The 25,112-nt window shown below is 35.9% G+C and overlaps 1 protein-coding gene across 3 annotated transcripts in view; it reads right to left on the reverse strand.

Annotated features, from left to right (window-relative positions):
* LOC136034600 (ATP-binding cassette sub-family D member 3-like) overlaps positions 1 to 25,112 on the reverse strand; it is a 100,754-nt gene that overhangs the window by 23,964 nt on the left and 51,678 nt on the right. Inside the window, exons 9-11 of one of the 3 annotated variants that reach the window (XM_065715869.1) lie at positions 24,798 to 24,867; positions 19,503 to 19,597; positions 13,188 to 13,368 (exon numbers count right to left, since the gene is read on the reverse strand). In XM_065715869.1, the coding sequence (XP_065571941.1) occupies positions 13,188 to 13,368; positions 19,503 to 19,597; positions 24,798 to 24,867 (346 nt within the window). Of the gene's footprint in view, positions 1 to 13,187; positions 13,369 to 19,502; positions 19,598 to 21,719; positions 21,815 to 22,296; positions 22,392 to 24,797; positions 24,868 to 25,112 lie in introns of all 3 variants that reach the window. The other 2 variants (XM_065715870.1, XM_065715868.1) reach the window with 2 other exon arrangements.

Consider the following 25,112-nt stretch of genomic DNA (forward strand, 5'->3'; position numbering starts at 1 on the left):
GCGGTTTTTACAGTATTTAATGATGTCGTACGTCAGTTGTCATTTGACAAATTTGTTAAATTAATTGGCAACAAAATTGGCAAAAAGTGATGCAGCGAAGCGTGATCCATGAATAGTTGAACCTGAATCTACACTACAAGATCAGAAGCTTAAATCTGAAGCTCTAGAAAAACGGCAGCTCGCTTTTGAAATAAAAGACCGAAACCTTGCTAGCTGATTCCTGGCTTACCAGATGAGAAACTGACGAAACGCCAGAAACTAATGTGAAAACTTCTTCAGGAATAACTTAGGTATGGCTGAGTCAGTAATGACATCTATCGTTTCGCTTCTCGCTCGGCAAATATTACTGACTCCCGCCAATGTAAAAGTAAGCAAAAACAGGTGAAGCCAGTGTATCATTAGGATCTGAAGATAAGATTGAAGTGGTGATGCCGAACGTTGGTAAAATTAAAGGCGAGTGGTATAGTTGCTTGTACGGAGTTGCCAACTGAATTGAATTTGCAAAAAAGTGAGCTTTTGACCAAGTCACGTGAGATGAAAACGAAAGGCGAAATAACGTCTTCTCGGGTCCGCCAAAAAGGTACGGACATATGGCTGGAAATCAAATGATCTTCTTCATCATCAATAAGTTGCAACAGTGATTTGAACTTATATTAATTTTCCACGACTGAAAAAAAAGAGAAAGAGAAGATTTAAATGGATCTTGCCTTAATGTACTTTTTATATCTTGCTATTATGTGTGATGTTTTCATGTTTCCCTCCATTTAATCAATCAAAATTATCCCGAATCGCGTTTTGGAATTCTCACGGAGTGCTTAGCAGTTGTGAAATTTTCTCTCCACTTTCCTTTCTAGCAATCGCATTGGAATTCTGGGACAATGTGAGACATTTCTTAGTGATAGTAATAGTTTTTAAGTTGGTATATCTAGGTATAGAACAATTTCTAAAAATGTAATCATGATCTGTATGAGTAGTGAGGGGGTTTCAAGTTTCTTGATTGCCCACCCCCTTCGAATCCCGGTCCCGCCACTTTTTTATGTTGTTAATTTTCTTCGAGGTGCAGGTGCTTGCTATGTAGTACGGAATGTTTTCTCAGATATGCAAATGCTTCATATGTTAATTACTTTAAACAACCCATAAGGGCCAAGAAATAACCTTCAGGAGCCCACCAAATCATGTTTACTATGCACACTATGTTTAAAAATCTAGAGATATAGGAAGAAACCTTCAGGGGGCCTTAGAAATCATGTTTTCTATGGTTGTTATGTATAAAAATCTAAGGGTGTAGGGAGAAACTTTAAGGGCCGCCAATCAAGACCCAAACATGTGTGTTACGTAATATTTTTTTTCGATTGTGTAAAAAAAAACAAGAGAGCAAGAAAAAAGCCTTCAGGATACCTATCAAGTAAGGGTGTGGTCCAAAACATTATACAGCAATATTTTCATGCTTCACACACAGTGTCATTTCATGTCAGCAAAGAAGGAATTTTCCCGCAATTTCCTATGAACAAAGACAAACTATTCATAACAAATAAAGGGAGTCCCGCTATTTTAAGGAAACAAAAGCGTCGCATGATCCGCTATTAATTTTCTGGGAACAATGGATTCCGGTAATTCTTCTAACAGAACCAGGCAATTCGCCTTGTTCTCGGGGTTATATAAAATCTGATCTCGGACGAGCCTCCCCATCAGTCTTACATAAAATATTGAAAGCGATGCAACTCAAGTTTAATAAAATGAGTTCTACCAGAAATTTGAGAGTGGACTACTTTTCAGCTTACATGCAAGTGAGTAAGTGAGTATGGCGGCACTATACCCTCAAGATCCAAACCGGCGGCACTGATCTCCGTCTCGTGGCCCTTCATCCAGGACGAGCAATGGGGATTGGGGGCCAGTCATCCTGTGCATTCGCAAAGTTAACCGTTTAGAACAGGGGCGACTCTGGCTGAGCATACAGTCACACCAATGACCCCAGGCCAAATTAAATAAATGACCGCGACAAGGATTAAACCCGTGTGCCTTGGACAAAGAATTCTCATATCACCGCGCCAACCACTTAGCCAGGACAGCTTTTGCTGATGAATCTCTCTATCTATATACCCTTTTGCACCCACCAAAAAAAAATAAGGTGGGAATGCCCAAATTTGAGCCCACATAATTCTCTATATCGTAATAGCAAGTAAAACGCCAACCCCCCTCACATTATTAAATTCTCTCCCTTCAAGATAATCCTATAATTATCACGTCCAAATATATAGTTTTTACTGTATTGATGATTTCTACATACCTTTGCGATTCTAGCAGAATAAGCTATAATTACACAGACGGCTGCAGGGGTTAAACCCTTAATTACGCCACCAGTCAGCTAAAACACTTGGCTTCCAGCGAAAAGCCGGTCTTGCGTTGATTACATAAGTGGGAGCGTCTCTTTCTCTGGTATATTTGACCACTGATATTATGAGAGTTTCGTAATTTAGAAACATTTTTCTGATCAAATTGATCCACTTATTTTCTATACTAAATATTTGATTTTTTAGAGGGGCGATCTAAATTCTAGCATTCTCCGAGTAAACCCCTTAGCATAAGCTATTATTGTTGAAAAATGTTGAATATAGTAATGAATTTAATAAGGAAATATAATATATAAGGAAAATGTTGACTATAATAATTAATTATTGTTACACCCACTTCTCAATTAATAGGGAATAGGCAATCATTTTCGGTTACGCGCAGCTTATAAAACTCGAATTTAATTTTTTTGAACGATCCGTTCATTAAATTTTAACGGTTTTGCATATACACTTCCATAGCTCAAATGCAAAACCAGTTTGTAAATAATGGAATGTTTTCCTTTACTATTATTTACTATAAAGAGAATAAAAACAAAATTTAACCACGGAATAAACATATTTACGGTCGACAATACTCATTAATTCAATTTTCTGTCAAAATATTCCATTTTATCCATATTCACTACCAAACTCACATACAATTAGCTAGATTATTAATTCCACTTTGGTTAGTTGAATTCTATACATTTTTTAAAATACTTATTTTCATATTTATCTTCGCAGATAAGGAAAACTAACGATAATATATCCTAAATTTAAGGAGAACCTATGATTTTAAGGTTAAGATATTTGGAAAAACAAAAAATCATTCTTTATTACAAGACAGTTTGATGACAAGCTCAGCACATGGAGATACTAGAAAACGATTTCAACAGGGGGGGGGGGATGTTAAAATTAGGATCAAGCTATTTTGAAAAACAAAAAAAAATTCTTTATTGCATAATTTTTTATGACCCAGTTGACGGTTGGGGCTACTAGAAGTGAATTGGACGGGAAACTGATTTTTAACCATTCTATTTCATAAAAACTTCTATTTAATTCTTCTATTTTCTATTTCTAAAATTTCTATTTAAGGAACATTCGGTGTAATGCCCCTCATTCGCAAAGAAGGCAAGGGCAGGCGAAGGTACGCCCCCTACTGCAGACCCTTCAAGACAAGCAGTCACCACATGTGGCAGGAATGCTGGTCCGCCCGCGGTCCCACAAAAATAGGGTGAATGCGCCTCCTTCACCCCTCCACAATTTTGAGAACACGTCTGCCATGCAAGATGCTGATCTTGATGTAAGTAAAATTATAGATATTTTTCGTAAAGATTAATTGTTCAGCACGGGAAAATAACTAGAATCCAGTTGATTTTAAAAATAAACCATTTTTTTCAGCATAATAAAGCTATTGGTAGTTTTAAGGGATCTTTGAGTGGCCACCCATTCATCCTAAAGGAAATGCATTCTTCTTGAGATTAAAGATAAGGTGGTTTAAAATTCTGCTTTCTAATGAAGAAAACTTACCGTTTTAATGTTGCCTCTAAGAATGGAGATTTGATGGCTCTAATCCTTCAAATATGGTTCTTTTTCAGCCTAACATAAATTCTTTTACAGCTTAAAATCATAAATGCTTTAAGGGAGTAACAATTGTCACTTTTTTTAGGCCGCCAATGATGATTTAGACCAGTTAATTGATGATTTAATGACAAATTTCATTAGGAAAGAAAGAGACGTTCAAAATTAAACGGCAACACCCCCTGTAAGTATTTTTAACAGTATTAATTTCAAGGGATAATCTTGGGAGGGGATACTAAAATATAGAGTCTTGTTTCAAGTTTCATAATAAGACGTAAGGGCTAAGCATAGCAACTTAACCCTTATGTAGGGGGTAATCTCTAGCTCTTAAATTCTTAACTGATAGTTGTGGGTCTATGGATGCCAAGGATCACTTTAGGTGGCCCATATGTGGAATAAATTCTGGCACTAGTAGTGAAGTCTCAGTCCATCCTAAAGGTCACTTTGAGGGTCCATGTAAGGAATGATATCTTGTCATTACACCTTCAGGTGGTAGTGTGGTCATTCTAGCTCTGAATGCTCACTCTTAAGTATAAGCAAGTGCCCGCTAAAAAAATTTCAGACTATTATCGTATTCTTTTTCGCCCGAATATAAATTCTTTTTTCAGGGTGAAATCAATAGTGCTTCAATGAGTTAAAAGGCTATTATTATTTTCTAGATTCATATACCTTCACCACAATCGTAATTGCTTGACATTTCATGTGCACCACCACAGGAAAGTGAAGATGAGGCAGGTTGACGTGTGGGGCGAGCCCAATTAGTATGCCTTCCCAAAACTTAGATTTAGACGGTTGTGTCAGGGATCTCGACCTCAATTCGGAATTTTTAAACAATCTGTTAAACTAAGTGCCATCTAGAAAGGTCAAGAGGGTGCTAAAAGAATAGGTACCCACCCCTAACAATGAAAGTGATTTGGGGAAACGAGGCCAAAGCGGCACTGACTCACTCCCTGTGTTGTCTGATTTTCATTTAGCAAAGACTGCTTTGCACAATATTTATGTCTTTAGAGCTGACTTTGGAGACCCATTTGATAATCTTCCAATTCGTATCATTTATAATGATCTAGCAGACATAGTAAACTCCTATGTCAGCAAGAACGAGGAACTTCTTGAAAGACAGATTTGGGAGGCGAGAGGGCGGGAGAGTGTTAAAGGACACATCGGTAATTTTTTTTTAAATGAAAAGTTGGGTGAGTTGTACTTGCATTAGCTACAAACGGAGATGCAGATACTTCACACAAACTTACAGAATTTTGAGGGCGTTTTTTTCCGATTGGGTGAGAAAGTATTTTTACTAGGGTAATCATAATGAAAATAGGAGCGGGTCAATAGTTTCACTTATAGAAAATTTAGATCTCAATGTAACAAAATTTAAAAATAATTTATTTTAGGAGGTAGGAGGGGAGAGAAAATTTTAAGAAAATATAATGTAGATTTGAGGGTGTGTGGAGGTGTAAAACACTTGTGTTTGGACAAAGGCTTAGACTGCTTCAAGTATCAGTTCTAGTCACTGGGCATAAAACCCAAAAGGAAAATAGTGTTAGTAAGACATATTTGGATGATTATAAATTTATTGGAAGGTTATATGGCAGAATTTTATAAAACACATTTTAACTTTTAAAATGGGCAATATCCTATTAAACTTAAGGGAAAGATATTTTGAAAGGATTTAAGAGCGTTTAAAGATTAGTTTTCAGTTTTGCAGTATAATACAGAATAAGAAAAGGGTAAATTTATGAGATAAAAAGGGGGCTTTATATTCTGTAAGAGTTCCATCCACTGAATCAGTGAAACACTGGAAATGACCTCTTTATGAGCCTGTCAGTGACCCTAATTCAATGGGATAGTTTTTCCTATTACTATTATTAGTCGGGTTTTAAGTCAAGGGAAGGTTTCACTTCACGTCGTTATTTTCCAATGTGTCTATCAGGTATTCCTACCAATTTAAAGATTAAAATATCACTTGAGGCACTGAAAGCGTCATGGGTACTAGTCCATAGAGGGTTTCGGATGAAAATGCCATCTTGAGTTACAATAATTTTTATATTTCGCTCCTGCATAGCGACAAGGTAGCTTTAGATATCTAGCCCAAACTCAAGGACGTATGCAATCCATCAAACTTGAATCGTGTTAAAGAATATGAAGCAATTGCAGTCTCTATTGTCCATGCGCAAAGAGACTCAACTGATGCCATGCAATTAGTAGAGGTATTTGAGACGTTAGGTAAGGAAGGTTGTGTAGGTTCAGCTATGGTTGCACTTAATTGAAACAGCTAATAAGTCAATTTCACAGCTGCACAACGTAGCTTATCCAATAAATGTATCCCCAGAGGACAAGTTGGCAATCAAAATAAAGATATGTGTTGGGTGAATACGGGAAACATTTAGGAGGTAGTAGGGAAATGTCAGTCCACGGCCATGACCATTTAAGGAATCCAAATTTATTGGCGGGAGAGTAGCTTTCGTTGACTGGCAAATAAATCTTGTAATTTAAACAGTAAACAACAATATTTTCTACTGGTTTACAGGCACATATCCAACTATAATTTGATATTCATATTACAACAGTTGACAGGTTTGCAGGAAGGCGAAATTTGAAAAAGCACGTCACTAGATAGGTCTTTTTCATATAAAGTAAATTCCAAATCATCTGAGAAGCTGCTCTTCTTATATTTCAAATGGAAAATGCTTGAAAATGATAAAACGTACTTGAACAAAATCCTTTTTTTAGATTCCTATAGTTTTTCCTCGAATCTTTAAGTCAATTGATCCAAGAAAAAAAAGTTATGATGTTAATAGCTTCCCCTCCTCGAACAGCACGTTCCAGATGATGAAATGTATGATTTAATAACGAGTAAAGGCGCATACCCATATGAGTCCTGCAGCTCCGTCTCGAGGCTATGTAAGAAGATATTCCTACCCATTGATGTGTTTTATGATTCACTTCACAATTGTAAATGCATCACTACCGACTATGAATTTGCTAAAAAAAATTTGGGCCAACGGACCAAGGGAGAGAGTAAAAATAAGAATGATTACTGTAAAATGTATCCGGCAAGTGATGTATTGACACAGTTGCATACTGTCTGTAAAAACACGACAAAACTTAAAAGGAATTTGGGATCAGATTTGGATTTTACTTTTTATGTTGATTTGGATTATACTTTTTATACTTTTTTATATTTTATTTGGATTATATTACTTTTTAACTCCTCATCTCTCATTTTAAAAATCAATAGCGAAAAAATGGGCCTGATCACTGACGTGGATCAGCACTTAGTCATAGAGATCCATAAGAGGATGGTAAGTTTTCCATATCCTTGAAACCAATCTGACTGAATAACGCAACGGTGAAAAGTCAAATACGAATTTTCTTGATATGAACTCTCTTTATCTGTCGGCAATGTCTTCCTACTCTTTGCCGTGTGGAAACTAAAAATGGGTTGACAATCCTCGTGATACAAGTTCCCCCGACAGTTCCACTGTTAAGGAGAATGGACCACAAGGATGGTTTTCGGAATTGGGGATAAAATACCGGTGAAACACTATGAGTTGGTAAAGGATTTGGTTTTACCGTGCATAAGTAGACCAGTGGCTAGGAGACTTTGAATTAAAATAGAATAGCTGTGAGCATCAAGTCATGGCTAATTGTAGAAAAAGCCAAGACAAATAGTCCAATGGAGTGAGAGACAATTCCGGAATTAGTCGCCCTTTATTAGGATCGTATAAAAAGGAGGTAGAAAAGCTCCAATGGCAGAGGGAGGGACAAGTTTAAGTTAATTATGGGGATACTGATTCATTCTTGTTAAGAGATAAAACCGAAAATTTATCAGACAATCTGGAAAATGGTAAGATCTCACTATTTCGCTATATCGCTTTTGACAAGCTTATTCCTTTTTATAGATTGATTCATGGTTCAATGATTCTATCGGTGGGTAAACTATCATTGGCGCTAATTACGTTTGCAGGGGTTAATTTTTCATCAATTTATATTTAATTAAATAAAAAACAAGTTTTTAACTGAAAGTAAGGAGCGACATTAAAACTTAAAACGAACAGAAATTACTCTGTGTATGAAAGGGGCTGTTCCCTCCTCAACGCCTCGCTCTTTACGCAAAAGTTTCACTCTTTTCTCTCAATCCTACTTTATAAAACAGTAAATAGCTTTAGCGTAAAGAGCGGGCCGTTGAGGAGGGAACAGCCCCCTTCACAAACGGAGCACTTTCTGTTCGTTTTAAGGTTAATGTCGCTCCTTACTTTCTGTTAAAAAGACTTGTTTTTTTTTTATTTAATTTCTGACTGTTTTTGAATTCATACAATTTTTGATTTTGGCTCTCCGCAAATGAATAATTAAAACGAAATTTGCGTATTAATTTTTTTTTTTGCTAAATGACTATCTCTTAGTTTTGATCTGACAATTTTGAGAAAAAAGGTGGGGGAGGAGGCCAAGTTGCCCTCTAATTTTTCAGTTACTTAAAAAGACAACTACAATTTTGAACTTTTAACGAACGTTTTTATTAGTAAAAAATATACGAATTAATAAATTATTAACTTACGTATTAACAAATTGGCTTACTTAACGAACTTCTATATTCGTATATTATTATTATGTATGTGAGGGGGTTTGCCCCCTCGTTAATACCTCGCTCATTATAATAAAGCTTTAATTTTGTCCCAGTTCTTTAAGAATGACCCCTGAATCCTAAAGGCTGTAGAATAAATAGTTGAAATTACTAAAAATACTTTAGTGTAAAGAGCGAGGTATTTAAGAGGAGATGAATCTCCCACATGTGTAATATTCTCTGTTCGTTTTAAGTTTTAATGCTGGTCCTTACTTTCAGTTGAAACCACTTTTTCATATTTATTTTTTAATTGTTTTTTTTTTCAAATATAACGCTAGACAATCCTGAGTCCCCTTCAAGCAATTTCTCTTCTCCGTGACAAATTCCCTTCAAGGGAAGATCCTCCCTCATAGACCCCTCCCCTCAACCTCTCAACCAAAAAATCTCCCCGTAAAGGTCTCCACAGTTCCTAATAACCATTACTGTATGTAAACACTGGTCAAAGTTTGTAACTTGCAGCCCCTCCCCCACGGACTGCGGAGGAGTAAGTCAGCCCCAAAGACATATTTCTTATGTTTTTCGACTATGCTGAACAAAAATACTACATCAAAATTGTAATCCGTTGACTTTGGGAAAAATGAGCGTGGGAGGGGGCCTAGGCATTCTCTATTTTTTGGTCACTTAAAAAGGGCACTAGAACTTTTAATTTCCGTTAGAATGAGCCCTCTCGCGACATTCTAGGATCACTTGGTCGATAGGGCCCTGGGAAAAAACAACAAAGAACGAACAAATAAACAGATAAACACACCTCCGTGATCGATCTTCTGGCAAAAAATACATAGTTACCCATTTTGCCATCAATTAAAAGTTTTATCTTTTCGTTCTCTTTCAGCACTAACTTCTCTGGAAATGCTAATCTCGCATATCCACCTTTATAACACTTGAATTTTCTCAGTACTACAAAGAAATTTATCTCCTGACTGTCATGACAAAGCACGCATATTTACACAATAGTGCTACAATTACCACTTATTTCACAATTCAAATATTTTTCTTTCTCAGTATTCGATGCTACAACAAAGTTATCATGAGCACACATCTTCTTGGAATATTACATCTTCACTAAGAAAAAAAAAAGAAAAGATGTAGATGTTTACCCTTCCTATGCAGAAATAGTACTGAAGCAAATCGTATGATCCAACAAGTCATGCAAGATTACGTCACCGTCAACATAAGCAAACTTTCCTAATTACTTAATAATCATAAGAAAACAATTCTTTTTGCACAACATGCACCTGCATTTCGAAGAAAACCAATAAGACCTGCGTTTTCGAGAAGTTTCTGAAAAAAGTGGCGGGATCGGGATTCGAAGGGGAAGGGTTCTCATTAAACCTAAAACCCCCTCACTACTTGCACGTTAGCTAAATCGCTGATTTTAGGGATTTATACCAAGAGATGAAAGTTTGAAAGCATGATTGTTTAAATCACGCCTGCTAAAGAGAAGTAACTGCTATGCCTGTTTTGTCGGCCCCTGGGATCAAGCGCCACAAGTTTTACTGGTAATTTGAATGAGCTTACGCAACAGCTGAATGTTAGGAAAAACAGTATTTATGGGGGATTTTAACATAGATATAGGACTCGTTAGTTCGGAGTCCCTGGCCTCAAGATCTCAGCCTGTGGATTTACCGACTAGTTGTTTTTCTGCGGGTTTAGTCCAAACGGTGAGAATACCAACATGTATTGGTGAGCGGGCTGCTTCAGTCATAGATATTCGAGTTTTATTTAGCATTCGAATACATCGTCTTAACTGATGCTTCAGACCACTTTATCTTATTTGGCGAATTTTTGATTAACCCAGGGAAATCTAATACGGATATTGAAGTAAGAAGGACTATTGATGATGAATCTTTAAAAACTTGACAGCCACATTAGCGTGTACTGATTGGAACTCAGTTTATGAAGAAACGGACGGAAACGCAATGGCTGCTCGATTTGATTAAAAATTCTTGTCTGCTCTTGACTCTGCCTGCCCTTTTTCGAAAAAGCACTCTGGTAGGTATGCGACACCAAAAAGCCATGGATCATGCCAGGATTACTTACCAGCATTGAGCACAAAAATATGCTGTTCAGGCAATACATTTATAATCCTGATGAATTTGGAACCGAATTCAAAAGCTATAAAAAACTATGACATTCCTGATTAGGAAAGCTAAACAAGCATATTACCATATACAGTTTGAAGAAGCAGAATTATTACCAAAGAAGACACGGTCTCTAATAAATGAATGCCAGAATGAGCAAAAAAAAAAACAAAACATTTCCCGAGATCACGATGAATCCAGACGAAACCCTTTCAACATCGCAACAAAAAGTAGCCAACACACTCAACTAATTTTTTGTAGGTGTTGGAGAAGCAAGGGTAGAGGAAGCTTACGACCAGTAAACAATCTGCAGAGATAATTAAGAAAAATACCTAACTTCGTCATCTAGCTCCTCTATGTTTCTGCCACCTTTCACTCAAGACAAACTCCTGAAGATTATGCAAGCCATGAAAAACGGTCAGTCCAAAGGTCAGAAGGGTCGTCAACTTACCTCATCAAGAAGACCATACATTACTATGTCAGCGTTATCGTACAAGTCATTAATTCTTGCTTTAAGGACAGAATATCTCCCTCTGTTTTCAAGTCGGCGAGGATTATACCCCTCTTCAAAGGTAGTAATCCAAACAACCCTCGAAAAACCGTCTCTGTTCTTTCTGGTTTTTCGAAAATTATGGAGCGTTGCATCTACAACAGTGATGAATTATCTGACTAAGTCTAGCTTCTTCATCATGCATCAGTTTGGATTCAGGTCTGGGTACACTATCAAGCATGATATACTGGCTTTACTACAGTTTCTAAATGATGCAATGGACCTTGACGAAATACAAGCTACAATATTTGTGGATGTCAAGAAAACATTTGATATGACTAGTCATCTGATACTTCTGGCTAAGCTAGACAACTGTGGAATAAGATGGAATGCTCTCTTACTCTTCCAGTCTTACCTTACCAGTAGGAATCAATTTGTGATAGACTGAGGATTCAGCTAGGAAGGAATGTAGGGTTACTGAGGTATCTAAAATTTTACCTCCCTTTCCCTGCCCTTAAGTCAGTTTGTTATTCTTTAGTTTATTCTTATTTTAATTACTGTCCCATTGCTTATTTAAGTACTTTTAAATCCCGAATTAAGCCCCTTCAACGTCTTCAAAATAAAGCTCATCGTACATTAAAAGCACTCCTTCCTTCTCCATCGACGCTCCGTGGATCCCTTACTAAGAGTCCCTATACATTTTTGGGCATATTACAAGTTGATCTCGTCCTTCCACTCCATTGTGTCCTTTTCAGACTTAAACAAATTAAAGAATTATTAAAATTGGCTCTTGATTCTATTAATTTCTCGCTAATTTCTTTTTTTCTCAATAGGTATAGTCTAAGAAGACGTTCAGCTAATTTGCTTTGCACTAGAATTCCTACTGAACGATCCAGAATTCTTCCAAAAAAATTCAATAATAAAGTTTTGGAACATTTATGAAAGTTACGTGGATTCACAATCTTCTATTTCTCTTTCTAAAATAAACAAAAACTATATCTAATAGATAATTATTAATTATTATAAAGTCATGGTGGCCGATGCGTGTGTTTATTTATATTATACTGTTTTATTTGATTTGGAATGTGGGCTGTGAGGTGAATGTGGTGTCTTATTTTCTTATTTATGATGTGTATTTTATTTTTATTATTATTCATTTTTCATTAGTCTTATAATTTTATTTACTTTTTTATAAAGTAAATAAAAGGGTGCTAAGGGTGCTGGTTTTTCGAGCATAACTCACTTTGTAGGCATCCTCTTAAAATATCTTTTATTTTCTGTTGCATAATGTATTATTAGTTTGTGTAAAATTAGTTTGAATATGAAAAGAACTTGAATTTGAGTCGGCAAAGAGAAAATATGACAAATAAAAAGAATTCTGGCAAATTTCCCCCGGAAACTTCTTTCCCCATGGAAAATTACCCAAGCAGAAATCCCCCCCCCCAACCAGAAAATACTGTAGACTCCGTAATTAATGGTCAAATTTTACAACTTAAAAACCTTTCCCAATGGGCTGTGGGGGTCATGTTATCTCCGAAGACATTGGTATTATACTTTTAGACTGTGCTGAACAATGTCACCATCTAAAAATTTTGATCGAACGACTTTGGTCGTGGATGATCGGCTAGATGCCCTACAATTTTTCCTGTCACTTAAAAAGGGAACTAGAACTCTTAACTTCCGTTCTAATGAGCCCTCCCCAGATATTCTAGGTCCATAGGTTCAATATAATCACCCGGAGAAAAAACTAAATAAAATAAACACGCACCCGTGCGTTTTGGTGTCAATTGCAGGGACCAGGAAGGCATTCCTTCATAACTCCCCCCCTTGGTTTTTAAAAACAATACACCCCCTTTTTCTGGGGTGTATTTCAAAATCAAGCAAAATTCCTCATATTCATAACTTCTGGTGAGTGACATTAAGCTTAACAAATTTTACTAATTTAGAATCAACACGAAACGAAAATTCTATCGATGTATATCATTTTATCAAAATTCTTTTTTGATATTTCGGCCAATTAATCAATTCTTACAGTTCGTTACCACAAACTGTTTCAAAAGTTTCATATAATAAAACTAACTTACCAGTTGCATCTGAAACCATGGTTCTTTGATATTTGCCAGCATTCAGCTCTTTGAGAACTTGGGAGAGTTCAGTAACTCGAGCGGTGTATCCCGCTAATCTTGTCATTTCTCGGCCAGCCAAAACTAAACGTCCAATTGCTTCGGCCAATTTTACTAACATTCTACCGCTCTTATAGTAATCCTGCACACAGAGAAAACAAGATTAGCATTGACAATTACTTATTATATAATAATAGCTACTTTCACCTTTATTGGCAGCAGTTACCTCAGCAAAAATTATTATTATTATTTTTTTATGCTGATTGGGAGTCTATCAACTTCTTGTTATTTGCAAAGACCGATACGTTTTAGAGACTGGTTAATAGCAACCAAAACAATAGCCTATATCAGTCATCAGAATTTTTATTTTAGCTCAAAAAGTCAAATAACTATTTACAAGTGAAGAACCAAAGTCAGGGTGTAAAATATAGTCCGCAGAAACGTATGTATTCTTCATTTTGTAACCGTAATTCTCAGACAAACATATCTAATCCTGACTAAATAACTAATCAAACCAATGATTTATCATAAATTCATTTTTACCAGCCTAAGCAAACAAAGACGTGGTAAGAAAAATCTTTGAAGATGATTTACATCTGCGTTTTCAACCGCTCAAAACCCTTTCTAAAAGAAACCTCCAAACGCCAAACATATCTCTACGTTTCTACGTTTTAAGTATAACGTTTTATTGATTCAAATGAAATATCTTATTACACACCTATAACTGCTACACCTGACAGCTCGAATCTATTTCTCGAACTTCGTCCTCGAGCTATTTTCTTCCCCCCCCCCACCTCCCAACAAACTACAAGCAAAAAGTCTCCCATAACTAATTTAATAGAACGATGTGGGATGATGCATATGAGAGTAAAGCAGTAATGTTGCTCACGGGTCCCAAACCGATTTTTCCGGAAATAAATCAATAACAAACTTTAAAATCCATCGGGGTGAAAATGTGGATATGAATTTCGTGGAGCACCTTCGATTACCAATTATTCATATTGGCCGATTCATGAGAAGATATTTTAAGTTTCTTTTCTCCTTCTTTTTTTTGTGGCTCACTTTGATTATGGAAAATCTATATATAAATGGCAAAATAGTTTCCCAAGAGCCGCACTTTGACGATGATGAGCCGAAGCTTGCAGTAACCTAGTAAATAACAGACCAGAGCCCATAGTGATCATAATTAAAAAACACTTGAAAAGAAAACTGGCTGGTGAATTTTTTTTTCATTTGTAGCTGATTCAGAATGGTAACTATTATATCGATTAGTCTTAATATCAAATTGTTATTTTGAAACCCAATTTATGGGAACTTAAAAAAAGCCCGAGAACCATCAAACATGGCGTCGCGTCGAAACAAAAAGTACACAATTGGAATCGACATTGCGGAAAACAATATAAAGGATAATTACAGACTTCTGGCTTGAACAACAAGAAAAATCACTTTTATGCATGCGTAGCACTGATATGCCCTCTTTATTTTCCTCCACTGCTAGGGCATCAGAATATCCTAAGGAGGAGTTTAAGAACAAATTTGAAAGGAAGTTGTTATATCTAGTGCTTTTGCAATTAGCTAAACAAAATATTTAATTAAATACAATTTTATACAAAAACTGCATCTTCGTATACAAGACAATGTTATAATGTGTATTATGTCATATTAGACTGACTATGTTGCCTAAATGCCGAGGGATTATTCTTTACTGTATTCAGCTAAAAAACAGTCGAAGTCTTTTTCCTGATGGTGATATATGATTTCGGGAAAAATATGGAAACCTAATATAATTTATAATACAAATATAATTGAAAATAACCTAGTAAACGAGGGTGATTACCAGCCAGTGAAAAAAAAAAGTGAACAACGACAAAATGCGATATTTCTGCAAGAATTTCCACCAAGCCATCCTTTTTTTTAAGGATGAATTTATTGCATACAAATAACTGAAAGACAGCAAACATTAGTGAGTCATAAAAGTGTTCATTTTACCGAAAATTTTTAAGCAACGGGTGCTTTGATCAACCACCGGGTCTTTTACCTCCTGAATAAATAGTATCATCAGTACCACTAAGTGATTAAGTGGTCCCGGTCTTCCAGAGGGAGGCGGACGTCCTTCCACCAGCGGAAATTTCCTCCTGACCTTCTGTATCATTAGCGGTCAATACTAGCTGAAGTAAAATAATCTCGTCTTCTTTTGTTTTAAATAGTGAATCTCCTTTTCTACTCGGCTAAGATTTGAAATGACCTTAGCTTTGGCTGACCAAAAATCGTTGACGAATCTGAGAATGTCTCATTTTTATCGTGTCATGGAATACCAAGATGTAAAAGAACGCATTGTAACTTTCTGCAACGGCACCTTTATTGGCTCTCAAAATTCTCGCTAAACTCTGTACCTCCTGACGTATGGAGCCATCATTAGCGGATATCTGAATAATGCTATTTGCATCTGGCAATTTCCAGATGAAAATTTTGCTTACAGCTTGATTGCTCTTAAACACTTGAAGAACTTCAAGTCGTTCAGCCTGTGAAGTTGAGCCACATAGGATGGATTTTTAAAGAGTAGTCCTGAAATGCATTAGCCTACACATTGTCAGATAAAACAATAATTTTGTCTTGCCTTTTCTCACGGTATTTGATCAAAAACTGACAAGTTCGGTACTTATTTGGATTCATCAAACACAGCAGCGTTCGCTTAGGAACTTGAACCTCGCCTGATAGATATTCTTTGCATAATTCGGTAGCGAAATGACTTTGATCAATTTCAAATGAATTAATTTCTTTGAATAAATATTCGTTGTCATTATCATCCTTATCAATTTTTGCCTAAAAATTCGAAATATATTCGAAAATGTCTACAGGACTGACCAGCAGGGTTGCTGGTTCCTCTAGCCTCAGAGTCAGTACCAGTGCCAGGAATGACAGCATCACTGCTTGGTCTAACCGCACCAGCCATTGATCCAAAAGTTATGAATGACACCCATTTCTGACTACTTCCAATAACCTCATCTGCTGAGCCTCGAGTTGCATGGGTTTCTTGTATTTTGGGTTTTTCAAACAGTTTCAGACAGACATCAATATACTGAGACGTTAGAAAATAACTATTATGTTAACGATAATTTGACATTGCCTTAAAAAAATGTACAAAGGGTTACAAATTCCTCAAATCCTTTAGGCACTGTTGTCTTATTTAGTCTTTTCAAATATTCAGTTATATCTTTAGTCTTCAGTCCTACGCCAACGGCTACGTAAAGCGTGTATGCAGTCAACTTGTACTGTTGTATATACTTGGGTTGTAAAACTGCTTCAGCAATGGCAATCAAAAAGTCAAGAGTGTGTTTGCACACTGGAGAGAAAAACTCAAGGAAAATGTGACCATTGGGGAACACCCACAGAGGACGAGATTCGCTATTTGGCTTGATGGTCATCTCATTTCTATAACCTTTAGCAACAAATGTATCGTCTTGAGCAGAAAAACCAATGTGACCGATATCTTGTTTCACAGCTCCAGGGAGAACCCCAGAACGATAGACAACTTGAAGAGACTCATGAAATTCTGCTTCAACATCTCTTCCTTTTACTTTCTTTCTTCTGTCTTTATCTTTTGCACGCAATATTTTGCTCATTTCCGTAACTGATACTTTCTGAAAGTCAAGTTCAGAAGACAACTTAATAACCATCCTAATGTGTGGTCGAGTACTGTCCCTTTCAGTGACAGTACGTGTCATTGAAAGCGTGTATGCAGTCAACTTGTACTGTTGTATATACTTGGCTTGTAAAACTGCTTCAGCAATGGCAATCAAAAAGTCAAGAGTGTGTTTGCACACAGGAGAGAAAAACTCAAGGAAAATGTGACCATTGGGGAACACCCACAGAGAACGAGATTCGTTATTTGGCTTGATGGTCATCTCATTTCTATAACCTTTAGCAACAAATGTATCGTCTTGAGCAGAAAAAACCAGTGTGACCGATATCTTGTTTCACAGCTCCAGGGAGACCCCCAGAACGATACACAACTTGAAGAGACTGATGAAATTCTGCTTCAACATCTCTTCCTTTTACTTTCTTTCTTCTGTCTTTATCTTTTGCACGCGATATTTTGCCCATTTCCGTAACTGATACTTTCTGAAAATCAAGTTCAGAAGACAACTTAATAACCATCCTAATGTGTGCTCTAGTACTGTCCCTTTCAGTGACTTTTTTTGCCTCTTTTAAATATGTTTTTCACAATTTTTAGGATGCTATCCTTATTTTTTGTTGTGGTGCTTTTTTCTTCCAGTACATACTTTGGTTGCCTGGCTTTGATATTTTTCTCGGTTTTTCTTCTGTTTAGCTTGGTTGTAACCTATGATTATGAGCCTATTCATCATCTTGTATATAAACAGGCGGTTCTTGTCGAAAGATGGATCTTACTTTTAACATTATTTTTCGGTGCTTACTAAAGTCCGTAGATATAGCAATTTCCTTTCAAATAAACCGTTAAGCAGCTCTATATGATATTCCAGTGACCCACTAGCAATGAAGAAGGAATAAAAAAAGAAAAACAGAGGACACATCAGTGCTACCAATACAAAAAAGTAATTTTCATTATTGTTCAAGCCAGGGGGCTGTAGGTCTCCTGTATGTGGTTTCCGGCAATGGTGGTTCCAACGCTGTACTTTTGTACCGACCCAACACCATTTTTTTTAGGAGTTTCAGGCTGTTTTTCGATATTCCCATAAATTGGTTTTCAGAATAATATTTTACTATTAAAACTAATTGAGATAATAGTTACCATTCCTAAATTGGCTACAAATGCCAATTTTGGATATTTTTAGCAATCACCTACAAATGGTCAGTCTTTATTAAAACGCGTTTTTTAATTTAAGGTTACCATGGGCCGTAGTTTGTTCTATACTAGGTTTTAGCTACAGCTGCAACCATGATAGACTGTGATACTTTTCTGATAAATTCTAGCCGGACGTTTCACTTATACTCCTTCTGTTGCTACTTATCCTTCTTGAACGGCTTGGCGGTAGTCCTTTCTAAATATCTGCTTTGGTCGTTTCGCTTCATTTTTGGCCGCTGGCTAAATATCACCCTCGTTTCTTAGTTATTTTCTTAGTGTAGTTATAGAGTGTATTTATGTTAAACTTACGGGGAGCATTTGAACTATGTAGTCACGGTTGCAGTGACAGCTGCACCCTCGTAAAGAACGAACGACAGTCCAGAGCAGCCAAAATTTAAAAACGCGTTAAAAAAACGTGTAAGGGAAAAATTGCTACTTATAGCTGAGTTAGGAATAGTAACTATAAAGCTCCCCATTGACTATTGAGTTCCCCATTAGATTTGCCGTTGCCACAAACCATTTTTAGGAAACTTGCAGTTCCTTGGCCTGAACAACAAGGAAGATCACTTTTTTGCATTAGTAGCACTGATGTGTCCTCTTTTTTCTCCCTTTGACAGAGATGACCGGAGACGACGTCAAAATAAAGTTTAATCCTGTTTACCATAAAAATATTCATTATTTCCAGATTACTATTCTGCATTGTATTTTAAATAATGGCTGTCCAAAGTACCAGAATTTGGCTACAATTCTTTTTAATGTTAATTTCAACCCGTCCAAGCCAAAAAAACTTTCACACAAAATTTGCAAAGCAAAGAGGCAAATTCGTAAACTTGAATGTCTCCCGGTGAATCAACGTGCAACGTTGGCTATTGATAAAGATGCACCTAATAAGAAAAGAGATGAAGTTCGAAGCAAAGCTAAAACCTCAATTAAAGAAGACCACAGTCAACAGCCTTTATTGGCTAGATCCCCGAATAAACTGATGCGATACAAAGTGGGCATATCTAGTGAGCACTCTAGGCGTTACAGCAATGGGGTACAACTTATCAATAATGAACAATCTGAGGGTATCATCTTAAATCTTAGAACATATTACATTAGCATAATAAATTTTTAAAGGTGCATTATGTATTGGTAGCACAGTATTCATTCAGAAGGAAAAACAGACACAAATACAAAATGCATCTATAGCAAATATAGAATATTCTTATTGTTTGGCATAATTAAAAGTACCACAAAGAACTTCTAGCAATAATTTCAATATTTGCCTTTGGCGGCAGCAACAATTTCCCAGTAGATTTGATCGTAGATTTGATCGTAGATGGGAGTATTGAATTAAAACAATTCTATTTTACAAAATAATTAATTCAATAGCAAGCTTTACTAACAGTAGCCCAAAATTTAGATTCACTCGTGGCGTAAGACATGAATCACAATAAAATATACACTACCTCAAGGCGCTTAGATGTGGGTTGTTTTGCCAAAGGATGAGTAGGCGAGAAAAACGGAATACTAACGGTGATAAATCCCACAACCAAAGCCACATCTAGAAAAAGCATGCAGTAGTAACTTCTATTTACAAAAAAATACAGTTTTTGGTTCACTTTTTCACAGGCACATACAACAGATTACACATTTCCCTGAAAACGAATCTAAAAAGATCAGCTAGTCACAATGAGTGAGCACTATTCATTTACAGACTTACCACGTGGTAATAGCCTCCTAACTGTTTATACCTAGTAGCACTGTGGAACTATATGTTATACATGTTTGTAAATATGTAAAACATGCGCAATATTCCACTTTAAATTGTAAAATTCCATGATAAGCTCATTCAACCCGAAAAATTAGGTAATAAAAACTACTTTTTTCGTAAATCGAATCGAAAATAATTAATTAGTAAACGAAATGGTATCTCTATCTTTATTTAACACCCCTAATTAATAAGTATCAATATGAGTATGTTACCTAACAATAAAATTTAGCTTTAAATGATTTCTGCTATTAATGCGACACTTGCAACTGTTCCATAATGAATTTTGACAATAAGTAAAGCTGATCATCCACAAATCTTTAGTAAAACAAGGCTTGAAATTAAATTTATATTTTTTGTTGTTTATAAATGGGACTGTAAGCCCAGAAACGGCCTTAACTTGAAATAATGTTAATTTACATCTCAACAATCTGACAATAAAACTTTCATGAACTGAGTGCTTCAATTGTATTAGAAGGTACTCAGAGTGTAGTATCTAGAAGTGGAGCTATTTCCCAAAAACGTGTTTGGTCCCCTAAAGTACAAGGCCTTCTATTTATCTGTATGATGCAAAATACACGCAGAAAAATATAGATACAAACTATAGAGTTCGATTACCCCACCCTACCCTCCTCTTGGGGGCTCTGAAGAAAGATTTAAAATGTGAATTTGCATTTTTTTTTTGCATATCGGAATGCTATATGAGACATGAAGCAGATTTGTTTGAAAAACACACGATGCTGATTCCCTTTCCCTCCGTGACAGGTGGAATCGAAGGTCCCTAGGGTGTACATTTATAAACTCCTACTCCCTCCATGTAGACCGACTATTCGTACAAGTCAAGGAACTTACTTTTTTTCAATTTTTATCGGTGTAAAAGTACCTCACACTTTTTCAAGCGTTTGAGTTTAAACAGAGTAGGCAGTTCATGTGACATTAAGGCATTGCGTTAATGATGCTTCACTAAAAAAAAACTATTAGGATTCCTCCTGAAAATGCCTAAACGGAAATATAAACCATGCCTTAACGATAAGAAAAGTTAAAAAATGTTAGTACCATCAAAAAGTCAAGCTTGTGCAGAGACTGCAGTTGGAATTAACTAGAAAGGCAATTCATTTAAAAATCAATTTCGATTATGATGCTACTTTCAACCCAACAAACTGGTATTAGCAAATGTACTAATAAAGCATCCACCATAGCGCATCTGATAATAATGAGAATCTGCTACTAAAACCACTAGCCAAGAGTTCTTTCCACAAGCGGACTAGATTCGTTACCCCGGTCAGACTAATTCTGACCAACGTAGGAGAATCATTCTTACAGTGAATTATCCCTATCTTGATGACATGCGAACTTTATTTATCGAAATGAAAACCAAAAACGCAGGTATCAGATAGTTTTTTAGAAGAAGATTAGGTTTTTCTGATGGGAAGGGTCTGGTGCTAGGACAAAAAGAAGCTTTTTAGCCAGCGATATCCTGATCTTTCATACGTTTTAACATGCTTTTCTCAACAGTTGCTAAGATATGCAGGTTTTTGAACATATCTTATGGATAAGTCCACCCTCCAGGTAAAATGCGCAGGCAGGTACAGGGAGCCATGGCCATCCCTCGAGGATATACTTAATACTTGAACAATAATGAAAAAAAAAATCATAATTCAACCAAAATGCCAAGACCCTTTGAAGCCCGGGCTCTGAGATTGGGCCCTCCCTGCCAGCTCCTCTGGTGATGCTTGTGCACCGGTCATGGAATAATTTAAATACGATGGAGCTATTTTAAACTGAGGTTAAAGAACGGCTGTGAAAGCGTGACAACTGATTTTTTATATCGGTAATAGAAAAACCAGAGACCTTGTTAACACCATCATATCATAGTTAATAAAAAAGCAAAGATGTTCGCAATAAAACATCCTACCTCAAGCCTCTCTGAGTGAGATTTCCTTGCAAGAGGATTCATCTTATCAAGAAACGGTCGACAGACCACAGTAAAGCCAATGACAATGGCAAGATCTATTATAAAAATGTAAATAAAACAGAATCATCAGAGTAAAGAATTAGAATTGTAAGAACTCACTACCCCTCGTTAGGTCAGGCATGTATATGCCTTATATAGTAACTAATATAGTCTATTATTACTACTACTACTAACTCATTGCAACATCAAGTTTTCCGAGGCCAACAGAGCTACACATGCACCTTCTCCATCCCAATTTATTCAAAGCATCCCTCTTTACGCCCTCCCAAGATGTTCCAACTTCCCTCAAATCTTCTCTTACGACCTCATCCCGGCCCATTCATGGATGAATATATTATGGCACTATATACGATATAATGGTCTTGTGGACAAAACAAAGCTTTTCAAATGAGGACACAAAAGCGCTGTGAAAAAGTGACTACTTTTTTTTACATCGGTAACAGTAAAAAAGAGACCTTGTTAATACCACCTATCATAGTTAATAAAAAGCACAATTGTTCGCAATAAAACACTATACCTCTAACCTCTCCGAGTGAGATTTCCGTGCGAGAGGATTCGTCTTATCAAGAAATGGTCGACTAACCACAGTAAAACCAATGACAGTGGCGAAATCTAGTATAAAAATTTAAATAAAACAAAACAAAAAAAAACATAAAAATAAGCGATACGAATTGCAAAAAGTTGAAAAAATATTAAGCTTGTAGAAGAAAAACTTGAAGAGATAGCATACCTATAGAAAGAATGCAAATACCAAAAACAGGTCATGTGAAAGAAAGTTCAATGCAACCTAACACAAACCACGTCCTAATTTCTATGATTCGGCAGGTTTGCCTAATGGAATTATTTTACAATAAGGGGGTTAGTTCAAATAAAAGGTCACTTAGAAAATTTCCCACTGCTTCATACACCAATATTATTTCAGTATTCGGAGGGACAGACAATTTTTTTCGTTGCTTGTTTATTGATATTCCTTATAGTCCATTTACTTATTGTCGTTATCTCTTTGAGTCATAAACTCTAAAGTTTGCACTTCACGAGGGTTATTTAGTATTAATTAAGGTCCAGTATACTTCAGAATATTATCAAGAATGTATTTATTAATGATGTTTATTACAAGTCATATTACAGACATCAAATTTTGCAAATGAGAACTAACTATAATAAGTTGGGAGCAACAGAAAACCTCCGAGAAACTTGATCTATTTTAGACTATCTTCTTTGCTAATGATCAATACGGTTATATAGAGGGATTTTTTCAGCCTGATAGGCTTCGAAAGGCTTCTATGACTGATTTCATTCATATCAGATTGTCAGAAGTTTAAAAATTTCAAGTCTGAACTACCATTCAACCCAAAGAGTAGGATATCTCTCCTTCACTCCCATCCAATAGCAAAGGTCTAAGTCGAAACTCAAACCTGAATTTACAAACCGCAAAATGCTCCTATTTTGTTTCTTGTGTCAAAATCTATAACTTGTACGGGAAATTAAAAAAAAAATTATACTAAAAGGGGTTCAGTCTTCTTCTTTTTTTTTTCAACGAAATCGGAAGATCCTACGAAACATCTAGTTCATAAAAATATTACTTTAAAGGAACCCCTTCGATCCAAAACATTCTAAATCGAAACTCCAACCTGAGTTAACAAACCGCAAAGTGCTCCTATTTTGTTTCTTGTGTCAAAATCTAGAACTTGTACGGAAAATACAAAAATTCAAACTAAAAGGGGTTCATGTTTTTTTTTTTTTTTTTTTTTTTTTTTTTTTTTTTTTTTTTTTTTTTTTTTTTTTTTTTTAATATCGGAAGATTCTACGAAACATTTAGTTCATAAAAAAAAAATTATTGGAAATGAAGCCCCTTCGATCCAAAACATTATAAATCGAAACTCCAATCTGAATTTACACACCGCAAAATAGTCTTATTTTGTTTCTTGTGTCAAAATCTAGAACTTGTACGGAAAATACAAAAATTCAAACTAAAAGGGGGCACTCCAACCAACCTCCCGGTGGTAAGGGGAAACTCCAACCTCAACTTACAAACCGCAAAATGCTCCTATTTTGTTTCTTGTGTCAAAATCTATGACTTGTACAGAAAATACAAAAATAATAATTCACACTAAAAGGGGTTCAGTCTGTTTTTTTCTTCTTTTAACAAAATCGGAAGATTCTACGAAATATCTAGTTCATAAAAATATTATTTGAAAGGAAGCCCCTTCAATTCAAAACATTATAAAATTCTCTGACCCTTTATTCACACATCTGTGGTTCTTATCAGTGGCATAATTTGGTCAAAATTCTAGGGTGAGGGATAAAGCCGGAGCCAATTTTCCCAAATCAAGTGATACAGATAGCGAAAACTGAAAAATGGTCCATGTAGTATCATAAAGGTAAAGATATACTAAAGAAAACTGACACGTTTCTGTATATGCTTGAATTATATAGGCTTATCTTAGTTTTGACAAGACTTTTGAAGAAACTAAATTTTGGCTGTGGGAGGGGGGGGGGGGAGCCAAGGTCTGGAAGGAGCAGTTGCTTCCCCTGCCCCATAGCAAATTAAGCCCCCTGATTCTTATTCTAACAGAAAATGGGTTGTCCATAATGATTGCAGCAAAAGTGCAGTGCTTTTTACACTAAAGCGATTAGTCGCATCTATTAAAAGATAACCAGTAAAAATAGACACATTAGACTGAAAGAAAAAGTCAATTGGATTCCTTTTGGACTTGTAAAGAAGGAAAAGGGTAAAGACTAGCGAATAATGTCTCAAAGCTATTAACGTCTTGGGGGTCATAATGCCTCTAGTGATAATCTTCATATACTTCGCATGAAGAACAATCTGTGTGAACTCAGGAAAAGGAAAAAAAGTGAAAAAGGAAAAAAAACACCTCATATTCTAAATTCACTTTGGAGGACTAAAACCCCATCTGCATGATTGGGCTCCATTATTTATATTTACTGATCATATGCAAACTTTTATCATAAATTCTAAGAACAATGACTAGCCGAGAAGCCATGAAATCAACTTACATTTTGCCACTACGTTGTCAATGAAACCCATAGAAAATCTGAACTGGAGAAACTTCCTCAAGTGGTCTACCTACAAAATGACAGAAAATTATCAAACAGTTAAGGTTGAACAGCTGGAAAAGTTTCTATAGGAAAAAAAAATTATAAAGTATGGGGAGTTGTATTTATCCACAATTGACTCAACTTCATTGTAAGCATAGAAAAACTATTTCCGCATCGCAATCAGAAAGGTCTGTTTAAAAATCCCCTCAATTACATTTTTTCAGTGACAAAATCGCATCTCCAAAATCCGGTTCTGTTTTTTTCTCAACACTT

The sequence above is a fragment of the Artemia franciscana genome, chromosome 13 (genome assembly GCF_032884065.1).
Source record: "Artemia franciscana chromosome 13, ASM3288406v1, whole genome shotgun sequence".
NCBI lineage: Eukaryota > Metazoa > Arthropoda > Branchiopoda > Anostraca > Artemiidae > Artemia > Artemia franciscana.